The following is a 14,085-nucleotide window of genomic DNA, read 5'->3' as shown; positions in this document are numbered from 1 at the left end:
ATGACAGAGCTTAAATATCACATCAGGCACCAAAACAACCTACACTTTTTTTTCTCAGGAGTGGTGGGGACTAGAGAGAAAATTCCAACTGCACTGGAGCGGTGCTTATTAACAGATTTGGACATGATGGTGAAGGAGGAGGTGGTCCGAAATAGAACTGAACTGCAGCACGGTCATGTGAACAATAGCCCAGCCCACAAGAGGAAGTGGAGCTCAAGATCACTGCCCCAGACAACCCCTTTAAGAACACACTATTCACATTGACGACACATGCCAGTGGTAAAAAGCTTGTTTTATTACAAGATGGAAGAGAGGGCAAAGGGGGAAAAAACTATATACAAAATAAAAATGCACATACATACATATTTATACATTAAAAAAAAAAAAAAAAAAAACACGGGAGGCGGCCCCGGTGTGTGCAGATGCTTGGGGCTTTTCTTGTCATTTGGAAATAGTGCATTTTCTACAGAACAGACTCTCCACAGTGTAGGGGGGAGGGGGGGACAACCACAGGCCAGAGAGAATGTCTTCCCACAACCGTCCACTAGAGGTCTCCTTCCTGCCAGGTCCATTCACATGGAGGAGGCATGCGCGTTTTGGGGGATAGAGCAATCACTCCCATATCTTGTCAATCCATGATAGTGTAGGTTTTTTTGTCTCTGCTTTTTCTTTAAATAGGTATATAACTATACATATATTTATATATATATTTATATTTAATTTATTAAGCTAACATGCTTTGCGTTTTTTTTTTTTCTTCTTCCAAAAATAACAATTCCAGTTTGTGTTTTTTTCTTTTTTTTTTTTTACTTTATTTCTCCCTCGATGTCCGTTCTTGAATTTTTTCTTATCATCACAGTCCAAAGATTGGCTGTTCAGTGAAAACCTCATCTGTAAAGTGCCCATGTCCTTAGCCGGCAGACATGTTTTGCGTAGCTTCATGCCATGTTGCCGACCCCTTGGATATACAATTCTGGACAGACAAGAGGTTGAACAGTAGTGGTAGAGACCCTAGTGATTTTTCTTTTTCTTTTTGGCGTCTATGCACAAGGTTAAAGGCCCATGGTAAGATTTAAAGCATCATCACGTGGATCTGTAAGGCCTAAAAAAAGATAAAAAAATTGGTCACAAAATAGAAAAATTTTCCAAACATTTTTGAGTAAATTCTAATTATTATATAAAGAGATCCAACGTGCTCCTCGAGGAGGCATCTCCTAACCTTGGGGGAAGACCCAACTGGATCTCAAGTCGGCCCCAAAGCCCTATGTATATGTAATAAAGATATAAGATAGGGATCAACCACCAAGTGGTCTCAATTAGACTACTTGTCTCTCTAGAAGAGCAAAAGGATGCACCGAGGAGGTGTGCCAAAAGGCACACATTCGCTCCCTATGAGGATGCTGTTGAAATGGACCGGCAACGTGATCTACATCTGGGCACAATGACATTGCACATATGCGTGCGCATGCGCAATGATGCAGACCTCACATAAACAAAACGCGCATGCATGAAAGTAAATCCTAGATGTGCTCACCATCCCGTCCACCTCCATAAATGGACCTAGGTATCAAAATCACCAGTGCGCACGTTCGGAACTGCCTCCCGCGCATGCGCAACAGCTCATCCACTCACATTCCCCAAATCATCAATAAGGATGGAGAAACAAGGTAAGGCCGGGTTCACACGGAGTTACGTGCCGCGAGATTTGGCACGTAGACGCCGCGTGACCCTTTGCGTGCCGTACACGCTCCCATTGAGTTCAATGGGAGCGGGGATCGTATGCGCCGCGCTAGTTTGCGGCCGTGCATTTATTCACGGCCGCAAACTAGCGCGGCGCATACGCTCCCCGCTCCCATTGAAATGAATGGGAGCGTGTACGGCACGCAAAGGGTCACGCAGCGTCTACGTGCCAAATCTCGCGGCACGTAACTCCGTGTGAACCCGGCCTAACTGTACACAGATAGGCATCAAAATAAATCGCTTTAAAAGGCAACAGATCTCTGATGGGGGATAGGACTACAATCCATACATATCGACCACACAAGCGAAAATTTCAACACCAAAATAATAAGGATGGCCAACTATTATATAGACCTAGACAGAAAAACTATTAAGGTAAGAAGTAAAAGTTGATTATTGAGGCCACTGGGATTGATGGATTTCAACTAAAAAAAATCCACCGGATAGTGTCACGGGACACCATCATCTCGGTCACAACATGGAAACGGTAAGATACGGTGTTTTTTATTATGTACTGGTCTACGTGCCAAATATTGTTGACTGTCTCCAGTTGGGATAGAAGGTGTAGCCGTTCTCTAGGGATTATTGGGCTATCATATAAGCTCGGCTTGGTTTTTGAGATGGTATTTTATTGGCATCATCGTTAAAAGTTATATTTTTATTAAGACCTATATATATGTATATGTACAAGTCAAACATGGTATGGCAGGTCAAGAGTTTGCCAAGGGTTTCTCAGCTACAATTGGGTATTAAGACTTATCACCCTAGGATATCCATGAAAGCCACCAGTGAAGGAGCTACTTACTATCTCGATGGAGGGACACTGAAATGCTGTTCTTAACAAAGAAGAGAGAACTACTAGTAACAGTGGACCCGTGGTGTTCTTCTGGTTGCTTATCTTCAACCACCGCTGGTTCTGGCTCCTGAGATGCGTCTTCGGTGGGTTTATCCTTCAAAGACCTTAAGAGCTCCTGATGTGCCGACTCCACCTCCTAATAAATAGGGAGAGAACAAAAATTTCACCTTGACGGTGGAGATGTGGCTTGGATCGTGGAGCAACTAAGCTTCTAAAGAGCTCGGAGAGTCAGAATTTGAGAAAGATACTACCATGGCAAATTTGCGAAGCAAATTGAGAATCTACAAATTTACTTAGGAACGGGGCAACTTAAGTTAAATGGATAAACATGGGGCTTACGTCATGGAATGCCACTTCACCCAACCTTGGGCTTGGACGTCCATGAAAATGGACAGCCAGCGAACTGGGCTCAATGGCTTTCACTCATCTGATGCGTTTACTAACATTTACAAGGAGCGTGACCATTTAGAGGAGGGATCTGCTCAAGTTTGGTTTAGTTACCTTAAGCCACCTCAAACTATAAAAATAGAGACTTGAGAGACCAGTAGATCTTAAATAATCCATCCAACCTATCTCATCTCGAGTCTTGGCTTAGAAATGGATCCAAATGTCTCCTTCCTAATAAATATTTTGCTTATTAGTACAGCCGGCAAACCATGAATATGATGGGCTTGTAAACAACTCAGCGTTATTTCCCTATCCCAATGGAGCGATGTATGGTTTCTATTGGTGGATGTCAACCATTCCCCACTAAAGCGGATGAAATCTCACCTGCAACCTGTGTAATTTGGACGTTAGCTGCTCAATTGTTCTGAAGATCGTATCAACATCTTGAATAACCAAATTAGGTGGAAAATCCGAGCCAGCTGCTTCACTTTCTCCATTGTTAGCTGGAAGGTCGTTATTTTCTGCAATTTTGTCCAATTTGGGCTCAGATGAGCTTGGTTCTGGTTCTCTGTATTGACTCGATTCTAAAGATTGTTGGGGCTCCTCTTCGGGGACAGGCAATGTCGGTACAGTCGGCATGACCACATAAAACATATTTCCTAACGTGTAGAGTAGAGAAGACGAAGTTACGAACAGGTAAATTTCAACATCGGAAGCCTCAAGTTCATGCAGTCACCACTTGCAATGTTGAGGAGCCAACTGCGTGAAAAAGATTCTAAAATCTAAGCAAAGGGGCTAGTAATAATGAGACTTCCTTTCCATTCCGGCCAAACGTTGTAAGTATTCAAACCAATGGATTAGCAGATTAGACTGATCTGAACTAATTGTGCATTCAGAAATGTTAATATGGAGGAAACATGGAGGGTTATGAGTTCCAAAGCAAAGACCTCAAGTAAGATTCAGAAGGAAGCGAAAAGCAAAGACCTCAAGTAAGATGCAGAAGGAAGCGAAAAACAAAAATAAAATGAGCTAGCTGGATGAGTACGAGGATGTTATGAGGCATCACCCTTGACCGGTAACCACATCAGTGAAGGTCAATCGTTTTGGACTCATATGACAATGTTTGAGGAACATCTCCGAAGAAGACCTCATCTATAACATATTACAATATTGAGAAGAACACAATGAAGGTGGGATGACTTATGTTTAGACGAAACATGGGACAATTTTTAAGCATCAAGGCTTCACGAACACGTGATATTTTGTGAATAATTTGCCTGTAGACAAGGAAGGATGGATGAAGCTTTCTTAAGGTTATCTCAATCCTTCTCAGATACCAGAATTAGTTTCTGATGTTTATTATACATAGTGGAGAGGAGTCTTTACGAGGAGACAACTAGGAATTTATTTAACGGTATGGAGATAACGTATTGTGTCCTATCTAGAATGGTTTCTACCATGGATCAGATAGAAGACAACATCTAAATAATTAGACTCTTACCCCCAGAGAAGATTCATTAGACAATCAACCAAAATCTCCTAAGGACGACCATGGAAAATGGGTTTCATGGCCATTTCCAAAAACATCTATCCCCACTACATTCATGTAGAGTAGGCATAACTTAGCTCCATCTTCTAAAGTACTAAGACTTGTACTGTTCTCCTGCCATTTCCACCATCAATACCATTAACATGTCCTCCAAGATGCCTCCAGAATCCGTTCCCAAAGAGTCCTCAAAAACATAACGAATGGACAGGAGATAGATCGTACCAACAAGATTAGCATACACCTTTTCTAAAATACTCTGAGTGACTCCCGGTCACTCAGAGTATTAGATCATATATTTATATAAATGCAATTTACACAATAACAAGACTTTACCGGTATCCTTAATAAGAACCAATGGGACATCGGGTAAACAAAAAGTATATAACCAAAAACGGAACTTCAACCCCAAATCCAATTCTCCACAAGACTACCTCCGAAAAATTGCCACCACCTATAGTAATTACCCTCATTCGAAACTATAACATGGGGAATATTACACCAATTCTAGGTTAAAAACCAAGAAAAAAAAATTTATAGGCTAAACTTTTGTATTTTTCACCTGATGGTAAAATAATTTCCACTCTATACAACACAGATCTCAAAGCAGAACAAGACCTCTAGCGTAAAAGATAAAAACTTTCACAATAAGGGGTGTTCATAATACACTCGCACATCTTTACAAAAACCGGTCCAAACAGATCTTTGCCCCCCCTTCAAAAATTCAGAAGATACCTTAAAGGGATCCTATCATTCAGTAGGAATTTTTTGTCCTTAACATTTCGGAATAGCCTTAAGAAAGGCTATTCGTCTCCAACCTTTAGATGTCTTCTTCGTGCCGCCGTTTCATAGAAATCCCGGTTTTCGCAGGTATGCAAATGAGTTCTCTCGCAGCACTGGGGGCGGGCCCAATGCTGCCAGAGAATTATCCAGCGATGCCTACATCTTCTTCTGGAACATCCTCTTCCCGTGTCTTCTTCCAGCGCAGGCGATGAAACTTGTAGGCCTCAGGCAGAGCCTACTGCGCAGGCCCGAGGCCACAAGAAAGATGGCCGCTTATACAATAAGTAAGCGGCTATTTTCTTGTGGCCTGTGGGCTTGCGCAGTAGGCTCTGCCTGATGCCTACATGTTTCACCGCCTGCGCCGGAAGACGACACAGGAAGAGGACGTTCCTGAAGAAGATGAAGGTGTCGCTGGAGAGTTCTCTAGCAGCATTGGGGATGCCCCCAGTGCTGTTTGAGTGCTGGGGCCCACGCCCAGTGCTGCGAGAGAACTCATTTGCATACCGTCAAAAACCAGGATTTCTATAGAACGGCAGTGCAAAGAAGACATCTAAAGATAGGAGACGAATAGCCTCTCTTAAGGCTATTCCAACGTGTTAGGGACAAAAAAATTCCTTCTGAATGATAGGAACCCTTTAAAATCTTGACATTTTGGAAACAAGTTTACTTTTCTAAGATGGATTGGTCCTTTAAAGCCAACAGAGAGATTGTCTTGCCATTGGCTTACTAAAAAATTGTGTAAAAGAGGGAGGAAAGGGTTGAACAAAAGTTTTGAAAGTTTACTTCGTCCCTTCAATTCAAGAAAGGACCCCCACCCCAATGGTATAAATTTGTACCCATATAGGTCTAGAGAACATAATAGGAGAATGGGGGTTGTTTCGAGCTCCACGTAGTATTAGATGTTTTTGGGATCAAAAATGTTTAAGGCCATTATCATGTAATTGTGGTTTCCCATTATGAGGATGATGGAGGTCTAAAGATGAAGCTTGGTTACTCTAGATGTCCATGGTGTCTGACTCAAGTGCCAGAAAATTCCACTTTTTTGAAGGTCTGGGTCCACCAACAAAGATTTCCAGAGTAACTAGACTCTAGACCTCTACCATGTCAGAAGATGCTACGATAGGAAGGAGTGGACCACATACCAACTCCAAATCTTACACGTTCCACGGTCCCATCACGTAGAATTGTTCAACCCTACAATCTAAAATACCACCTTCAGTATGTTGACCGCTATACAGATGTGGGAGTTTTTACATCAGTCACGAGCAATTTTTTTAGGATTTTTTTTTTTTTTTAGAGAAGGGTGATGCCACTGAGTGTGCGCAATGATGGTGAGAAGATAGACAGGCGTTTCGTCGTCATCATCGTCTCGGTGATTAGGGCCGACTCCTCATCTCCTCTTAGTTCTTACAACGCAAAAAAGATTTACCATCTAAAACCGTTCCGCCGCCAGCTTCCTGCAACACTCTGTCTGATTGGCTGCTGTCTGGCAACGGTATGACATCATTACTGCCCACCACCTCAGCTGTGCAGAAGACACCAGAAAAAAAACAGAGAAAATAAAAGGAAAAAAAAAAAGGAAAGGAAAAAAGGAAATAAAAAGGAAGGGGGAATATGGTGGAAAGACAAAACAAAAATAAACTTTAGAAGGTAAAACAGAAAATCAGCCGAAAGATAGTTAGTGTGCAAATTTGATTGACAATTCTCAGGAGGAATAGTTCATTGTAGACATTAGTGACTAGGGTCGCACACGCGAAGGACTGACAAACCTGTCCTGCTCACCTACGCCCCAAAATCTAATCATTCAGGTGTGACTACAGAAGACGCTGTTTCCCCCCAGGGTAGAGAGTCTTTCCGGGACTTCGAAGAAACACAGTAGGTGATATCCTTAAAGGGATCCTATCATTTCTTTCTGCCTATCACGTAGGAATAGCCTTAAGAAAGGCTATTATTCTTCTACCTTTAGAGGTCTTCTCCGCGCAGCTGTTCCGTAGAAATCCCGGTATGCAAATGAGTTGTCTTGCAGCACTGGGGGCGGTCCCCAGCACTCAAACAGCACTGGAGGCGTCCCCAATGCTGTGAGAGAATTCTTCAGTGCCGCTTCCATCTTCTTCAGGAACGGCCTCTTCTTCCGGCACTGGCAGTCAAACTTCTAGAGCAAAGCCGACTGCGCATGCCTATACTGTGTAAGCGGCCATTTTCTTGTGGCTGGCGGGTATGCACAATCAGCTTTTCCCTAAGCCTATAAGTTTAAAGCCAACCCTCGGAAGAAGACGCAAAGAAGACCCCTTCCTGAAGAAGATGGAGGTGGCAATGGAGAGTTCTCTCACAGCATTGGGGACGCTCCCAGTGCTGTTTGAGCGCTGAGGACCGCCCCTAGTGCTGCGAGAGAACTCATTTGCATACCGGCGAAAACTGGGTTTTCTACGGAACGTTAGCCTGTAGAAGACATCTAAAGGTAGGAGAAGAATAGCCTTTCTTAAGGCTATTCCTACGTGATAGGCAGGAAAAAATGAAGTTTAAATGATAGGATCCTTTTCAAGGGATTGTCCAGGAACGGATTTCTAACCCTGGACAATTCCTTCGAAGGACGGGAGCAGAAAGTACTACATAGATGTACTACAATTTCAATGGCTTTCTTTGGTGTCATTGTATGGACGAAGGAAAAGTCGTCAAGATGACGCACCCAAGTGTTAGACGAAAGAGTAATAGTAGCCGGTCTAAGTGGATGGACCACATCTCTTATAATAGTGGCACATTTCCCACCTGAAATACTCTGCGCTGCTGAAACGCCTCACTCTTTCCACTGCCTAACCGCCCATGTGTCTTGATGACATTGACCCGTATCAAATATGGCTTCTGTCATCACTTAGTCTGTGCCACCATGAGATTTTTTCTGTCAACTGCCTGTGCCATTTTCGCATCAGACCCTTATATGTCTGTACATTCTGATGACATCATCAGCTACGTAATTTTTTCCACAAGCAGCACAAATGTTTCTATGATGCCACTTGCATATCTCCCAAACATCCCGGAGTCAATGGGACAGTCCTGGATTTCAGGTGCTGTCCCGGTGGCATGAGGGATGTCTCAGTTTCAACTCTATCTGCGTCCAGAGGATGCAGATAGAATTGAGTACAATGGTGAAGCAGGGAGCCGCCCTAAACTCCCTGCTTCACCACTGAGACTTTGTCTCTCCTGCCGGCAGCTTGGGGAAGCAGGCACGGATGATGTAGTGATGGCACCAAGCAACACAGACAGGAGTGATTCCAGTGAAACAGGGCGGTAGTCAGCATTATTCTTTTTTCTAATTTGACTGTGGGGGCCATAAGGAGAAAATATTGTAGTGTGGGGAGAGCACATGTAGGGGGCAATATACTGTGTCAAGCTCCCAAGCTTGACATACTGTGCAGAGGCCAGAAGAGGACATCATACAGATTAGGGCCACAAGGGAACAGGATACTGGGTGGAGCCACAAGTGGGCAAAAGGGGCATTATACTGCATTGGGGCCATTATATGATGTGGGGGCACAAAGGGTGGGATTGGGCTGGTCCAACAGGGACACTGGAAGGGTTAGAGGAATGGTTTATGATGCTTAAATTTACCACTGAATGTCGGGGGGGTATGCATTTGCTAATTTACGTCCATGACCTCTTTGTGTGCTGAACACAAAACTACTGTCTGGATTTCGATGAGCGGTATAGAACTCGGCACAATTTGATATGCAGTGAGCAGAACACAGCGGAAGAATGGGAAACGGTGGCGTCAATATTTTTGACTTTCTAGTTCACGTTACGTTGACGACACAGTCGTAAAATTTCAAAAACAGCACTGCTGCCCTCTTGTGGATGACAAGGGTTTTCATCACCTGAGAGTACATGGGACCAATCTCTAGACCACTAAAATGTCAAAAAATTGGATGTTGAGACGGGAGTGACAACTTTGATGATCTCATTGGAGATACTAGTTTTTGAAATATACAATCCCAATTTAAAAAAAAAAAATCAACAGGAAATTCCACCAAGGTCCCTTGGAAAATTAATTTTCTTTCCATAGGGACCTCCAGTCAACTGTTATCGAAGACTGCAAATGAGGTGATGGGTCTCACTACCCAATAAAGATGGAGACTGCTCAGTCCACCAACATCAGAAGGACTATTCCTACAAAGAGAAAATCTGATGTCTACATGTGTGAAGCCCTCAATGTGAAAAGATTACCAGTCCATGACTGGGACCATTGATGGTTTCATTTCTTCAAACTATGGCCCAGGGATCAAGAACCAAGGAGGTGAAATAGAGACTCTTACCTTTTCTTACTACTTTGTACGCTTTATTACTATGGTCCTCGGAAGTAGTAACTGACGGATCGTTCGGGGTCTCTAGTTCAGAACTCCCTTTCGCGTGGCTCTTAGCCATGTCCCAAACACTCTCCTCTCCATCTCTAGAACCTTGCCGCCTGTGCTGGTGAGTGAGGTCCACCACAGCCCTACTGCTTTCCGCGAAGCTAGACCGTTGTGATGATAATTCTACCCGGTGGCCACTGGAGTTTTCTCCATCTAGAGTCTCTAATACACAGTCAGTCGCCGTCTCCCATGGGTGTCCAACCCCACCAGAAACTGAAGGTGTAGGTGTGTGGTCATCCTCTGGTTCAGTGGCGGCACCAGAATCATATTCTGAATGTCTCATGGGAAGAAGACTCCGTAGAATAAGTTGCCGAAGATTCTGGACTAAAGGGAGATGAAGTTCAAGTATGAGTAAGATTAAACAATTGTCAAACTAATGGTCGGAGGACCTGAAGACTAGGTTAGATGGTGTTAAGAGGATATTAGAAAGCAGAAGTTACAACAAACCAAGCACTGAAAAGAAAAGCGTAAACAAGTCAATATCTCACCATCTTCCAGTGCAGATTCTGCTAAACCCTCACTCACTGATGGCCACTGGTAGGCAAGAAATGTGGGATCCGATTGGTCCTCTGAACCTCCTCCCGCGTCCTCCACTTGGGATGGAAATGGCAACTGAGTGGGTGTCTGTGCTTCGTCCTCTTCCAGGCCCTCTGGTTCTTCCACAAGAACCTCAGTCTTATGAGAGTGCCCCAGGAACTCGCTCTGATTCTCATCTGCATGGACAGAGTTGTTCATATCTTATCACCAGAAGGTGGTGGAAGCCACCTGAGATGTTTTAAGGTTTCCCTAGGTCACATATAAATACTATAGAACATTATATACCTATTCATAAAGTCTTGAAATTCTAAATGATTTAGGTGGTAGAAGAGGAGAAGGTGTAAGATGAAGCAGTTTATCTAGTAAAACACACAACTCACCGGTCGTGAGGTCATCACTGTTGGTTCTCATACTAGCATCAGACAATATGTTCGGGATGCCCGCATCTCGTAACACTGAACTGCAAGGACAACATTGCATTAAGCGATAGACGTTTGGGGTTGGGTAAAATTTAGATCTGTTGTACTGCGGAGTGTGGGTTAAGGTAGACATTGGGTAATAAGTCATCCTTAGAAGAAAAAGGCATTGACCTCACCTGGCAGAAGGTGTCCTGGAATGCCCCAGGTTCTGAGTGCTTGGTTTTATAGAGACAGGTGGATGTCTTGTGACACCTTTGGCAGCTTCTTCAAGTAGATCTTTCCACCTGATGAACATTAAAGGTGGTCATATACATTATACAGAAATTGGGTGATGGTTGAACAAACATTGAACGTCTGAGCAATTGGGGCATCTTCAATGACGTCCAGGACATCATGTGACCAGGGGGCTTGCTTTGCAACGCATATGGACGCAGGCCCCGGTTATGTGACATCTGGGCCATCACGGAAGTAGGCCCGGGGAGGTAAGTAACACTGTTTTTTTATGTTCCCTTATCTCTCCTGGGCCTCTGATCATTATCCTTGGGGGTCCAAAAAGACCTCCCGAGTATAATAGTGCTTGTGGGGCTAGTGGCTTGCGAGCCAGATGAAGCCATCAAAAGAGCCACATCTGGCTCGTGAGCCATAGGTTCCCGACCCCTGTTCTAGAGGGACTAACTTTTGAGGGTCTATCTTTAGGATAGACAGTCAATATCGGATGAAAGGAGTCCGATAACTACAAACAAGATGTCATATATGACAAATATTATCCTTACGTGTTCTTTTCAGAAGAGGTTAGCGCCACCAACTCATAGATCTGCGGCCCAAGTTCAGATGTGCAAATAATGAAGAAGGCTCTCTTATCTGTCGGAGGAAAACGGATAATCACACAATAGGCACCAAAATGAGACACCACCCAAATTCCTACATGATGTAGATCAGCATCATCTGTAAATCCACCAGAGGAGAGACTTGAGACTAAAACAAGGACTAAAGCTACACATGAGCATGCTAGAGACTGGCCAACAGCCATCTCCTCTGACAGTCCCATGCACATGGACGATGGGCCCACCAAGAAGGGTCTGGTCCATAAAGGGGACAAGGGGAGAAAAGTCAGGTAGTTGAAACCCAACAGGTGTCGTATAGGGGTTGGCACGATACCGCCCACATTAGATTGCTAAAATCAGCAGGTTTGGCCAACATTAACCCAATCCAAAAATTGTGACAGTTTCATAATGCTCCACAGTGTTTGTTAAAGCGGTACTAAGAGAACAACTCCATGATCTAAGGCCTACGGTGTCAGTCAACTTCACGAAATGACCTTCACCATAGGGCAAATAATTGGTTTATCTCGACCACCCTCAACTTACACCACTGGGAAGCCAGCAGATGTGTAACGCACAGGGTTTACTATAGGCATAGGCGTAAAATACCCTAAAAACGCTATGATGGAATCCCCACCCAAGATGGCGATGCCCAAATTAATAACCATAGGAGGCCAACCCATGGACCATTTTCCATCATACCTTACAGAAGTATTACCTGTGGCTACGGATCGCACCAGCACAGAGTTCAGTTTGATAACAGGACTGAATGTTTGCTTGGTGTCGGAGGACACCACTGAGGTCTTGCTGTGACACTTAAGAACCAGCTTCTCGTCTTGTTTCTGAAGAAGAACCAGAAGATCATCCAAGAGGAGAACGTGCAAATCTGTAGGAAGAGATACAGAGCCATACACATTAAAACTTTTTAGCTTATGGATTCTTCTTCTGGAAACACGTCATTAATACACCAGTTCATTGACCTTAAACCACTAGTTCTTCCTCGAGTGAATATCTACTTCCTTGATGGTCAACTACACTTCTAGATTCCCGATGTTACATCACTATCAGACTGTGTCACCACTAGGGTTGAGCCAATCTTGACTTTTTAGGATCAATTTTGAAATCCGATTTCTGATCATTTTTCATTCGAACCCGATCTCGATCCCAATTCCGATCCCAATGCAAGTCAATGGGATTTTTTTTACTAATCGGAGATCGGATTTTAAAAACAATCCTATTCACTATACAGCATGGAATCTAACAATTGAACGCTTTAATTGTTAGAATCCACGCTTTCTTTTTAATGACCAAGTAGCCAGAGGATTTTTTTTTTTTAATCCTCTGGCTACTTAGTTCCCCCTGGTGTCCACTTACCTGCAGAGATGGCTGGTCCGGTGCCCGATGTTCTCGTTCTTCTTCGCCTTTCTGCCCCCGACTCCCAGGTTAGGAGAGTGTGGGCGGGTACTGGGAGGAGAGATGTCAAGTCTCCCCGCCCTATACCCCCCCACTCTAAGCCACAAACCCCGCCTTCTTCCTAGCTCTTTTACACTAACCTGGGAGGCAGGGGCAGTGAGGCGAAGAAGAAAGAGAACACCAGGCACGGGACCAGCCATCTCTGCAGGTAAGTAGCTACTAGAGATGTTAGCTAGTCTCCCATTAGAATGAATGGACGTAGCCGGCATACAGGGGGTTAAGGCTGTGTGCTGGCTGCTTCCATTCATTCCTATGGAACCGCAGCGGAGCCTTCACATTGAGTATACACTCAGTGTGAAGGCTAACATTGTTAGCTTTTCCCACAATGCTTGGCCAGTAGCAAAGTATTGTGGGAAATAATCACCGATCTCGATCCCACCTAAAATGATCATGTTTGGAATTCCGATCGCGATTGTGAATTTTTCTCGATCACCGATCAGAATCCGATCTTTTCCAAATACAATCGCTCAACCCTTGTCACCACAGATCACTTACCAATGGTTTTGTCCTTTGTTATCCTCCATGTTAAAGATCCTTCATGGATCATACGCCTTGTGGTCAGGTCCAAGTTCTGTAAAGTAGGAAACATGGTTGCTTATATTGTCCACCTACTCAGATGCCTCACCATATACACAAAGTTATCCTACAATTGCTCATTCTCTTGCCCACCTTAAATTCAGCAGCCAGTGGGTTATTGCTTCTCTCCAAGGACGTGGTGTCCAGACGTTTCTGGTATTCCGCCAACCGATATTCATTCTCTCGTTGCTTCACAGATTCATTCACAAATTTCAAGATGTCTCGACACCTATCCCGACTATGGCAGAGCTTCTCATATTCTGGTGTTCCAGCTGCAAAAGATAAACACGTTCTATATTTGAGGAGCTGAATATGGAAAACTTTTTGACCGGATTCATTTTTATCTCCCCCTCTACAAGGTTTCTATGAACAGGTCTGGACTTGGACTGCTTGGTCTCTGGTGGGTAGGAAAGAAGTTTCTCCTATTACCAACCCCTTTGCAACATCTCAACAGCCAAGATAAATACCAAGGTGTGAAGGCCCCGCTTCTTTCTGGATATGGTATAGACCTAGATCAGCAGTTCTCAACTTGTGGGTCGCGACC

General features: G+C 43.9%; 1 protein-coding gene across 2 annotated transcripts in view; it reads right to left on the bottom strand.

Moving 5' to 3' along the window:
- Positions 1–277: 277 nt before the first annotated feature.
- Positions 278–14,085, bottom strand: part of ARHGEF11 (Rho guanine nucleotide exchange factor 11) — an 84,240-nt gene continuing 70,432 nt past the window's right edge. For both annotated transcript variants that reach the window (XM_075283199.1, XM_075283200.1), the window contains 12 exons: positions 13,635–13,813; positions 13,461–13,536; positions 12,211–12,378; positions 11,445–11,532; positions 10,848–10,955; positions 10,633–10,712; positions 10,204–10,428; positions 9,620–10,039; positions 6,742–6,837; positions 3,368–3,642; positions 2,546–2,732; positions 278–1,102 (listed from right to left, as the gene is read on the bottom strand). In XM_075283199.1, the coding sequence (XP_075139300.1) occupies positions 1,053–1,102; positions 2,546–2,732; positions 3,368–3,642; positions 6,742–6,837; positions 9,620–10,039; positions 10,204–10,428; positions 10,633–10,712; positions 10,848–10,955; positions 11,445–11,532; positions 12,211–12,378; positions 13,461–13,536; positions 13,635–13,813 (1,952 nt within the window). In that variant the 3' untranslated portion in view covers positions 278–1,052. The remainder of the gene's footprint in view (positions 1,103–2,545; positions 2,733–3,367; positions 3,643–6,741; positions 6,838–9,619; positions 10,040–10,203; positions 10,429–10,632; positions 10,713–10,847; positions 10,956–11,444; positions 11,533–12,210; positions 12,379–13,460; positions 13,537–13,634; positions 13,814–14,085) is intronic.

Source organism: Leptodactylus fuscus, chromosome 7, assembly GCF_031893055.1.
Source record: "Leptodactylus fuscus isolate aLepFus1 chromosome 7, aLepFus1.hap2, whole genome shotgun sequence".
Lineage (NCBI taxonomy): Eukaryota > Metazoa > Chordata > Amphibia > Anura > Leptodactylidae > Leptodactylus > Leptodactylus fuscus.
Note: the sequence above shows the minus strand (reverse complement) of the source record. Positions and strands in the feature narration are given on the sequence as shown.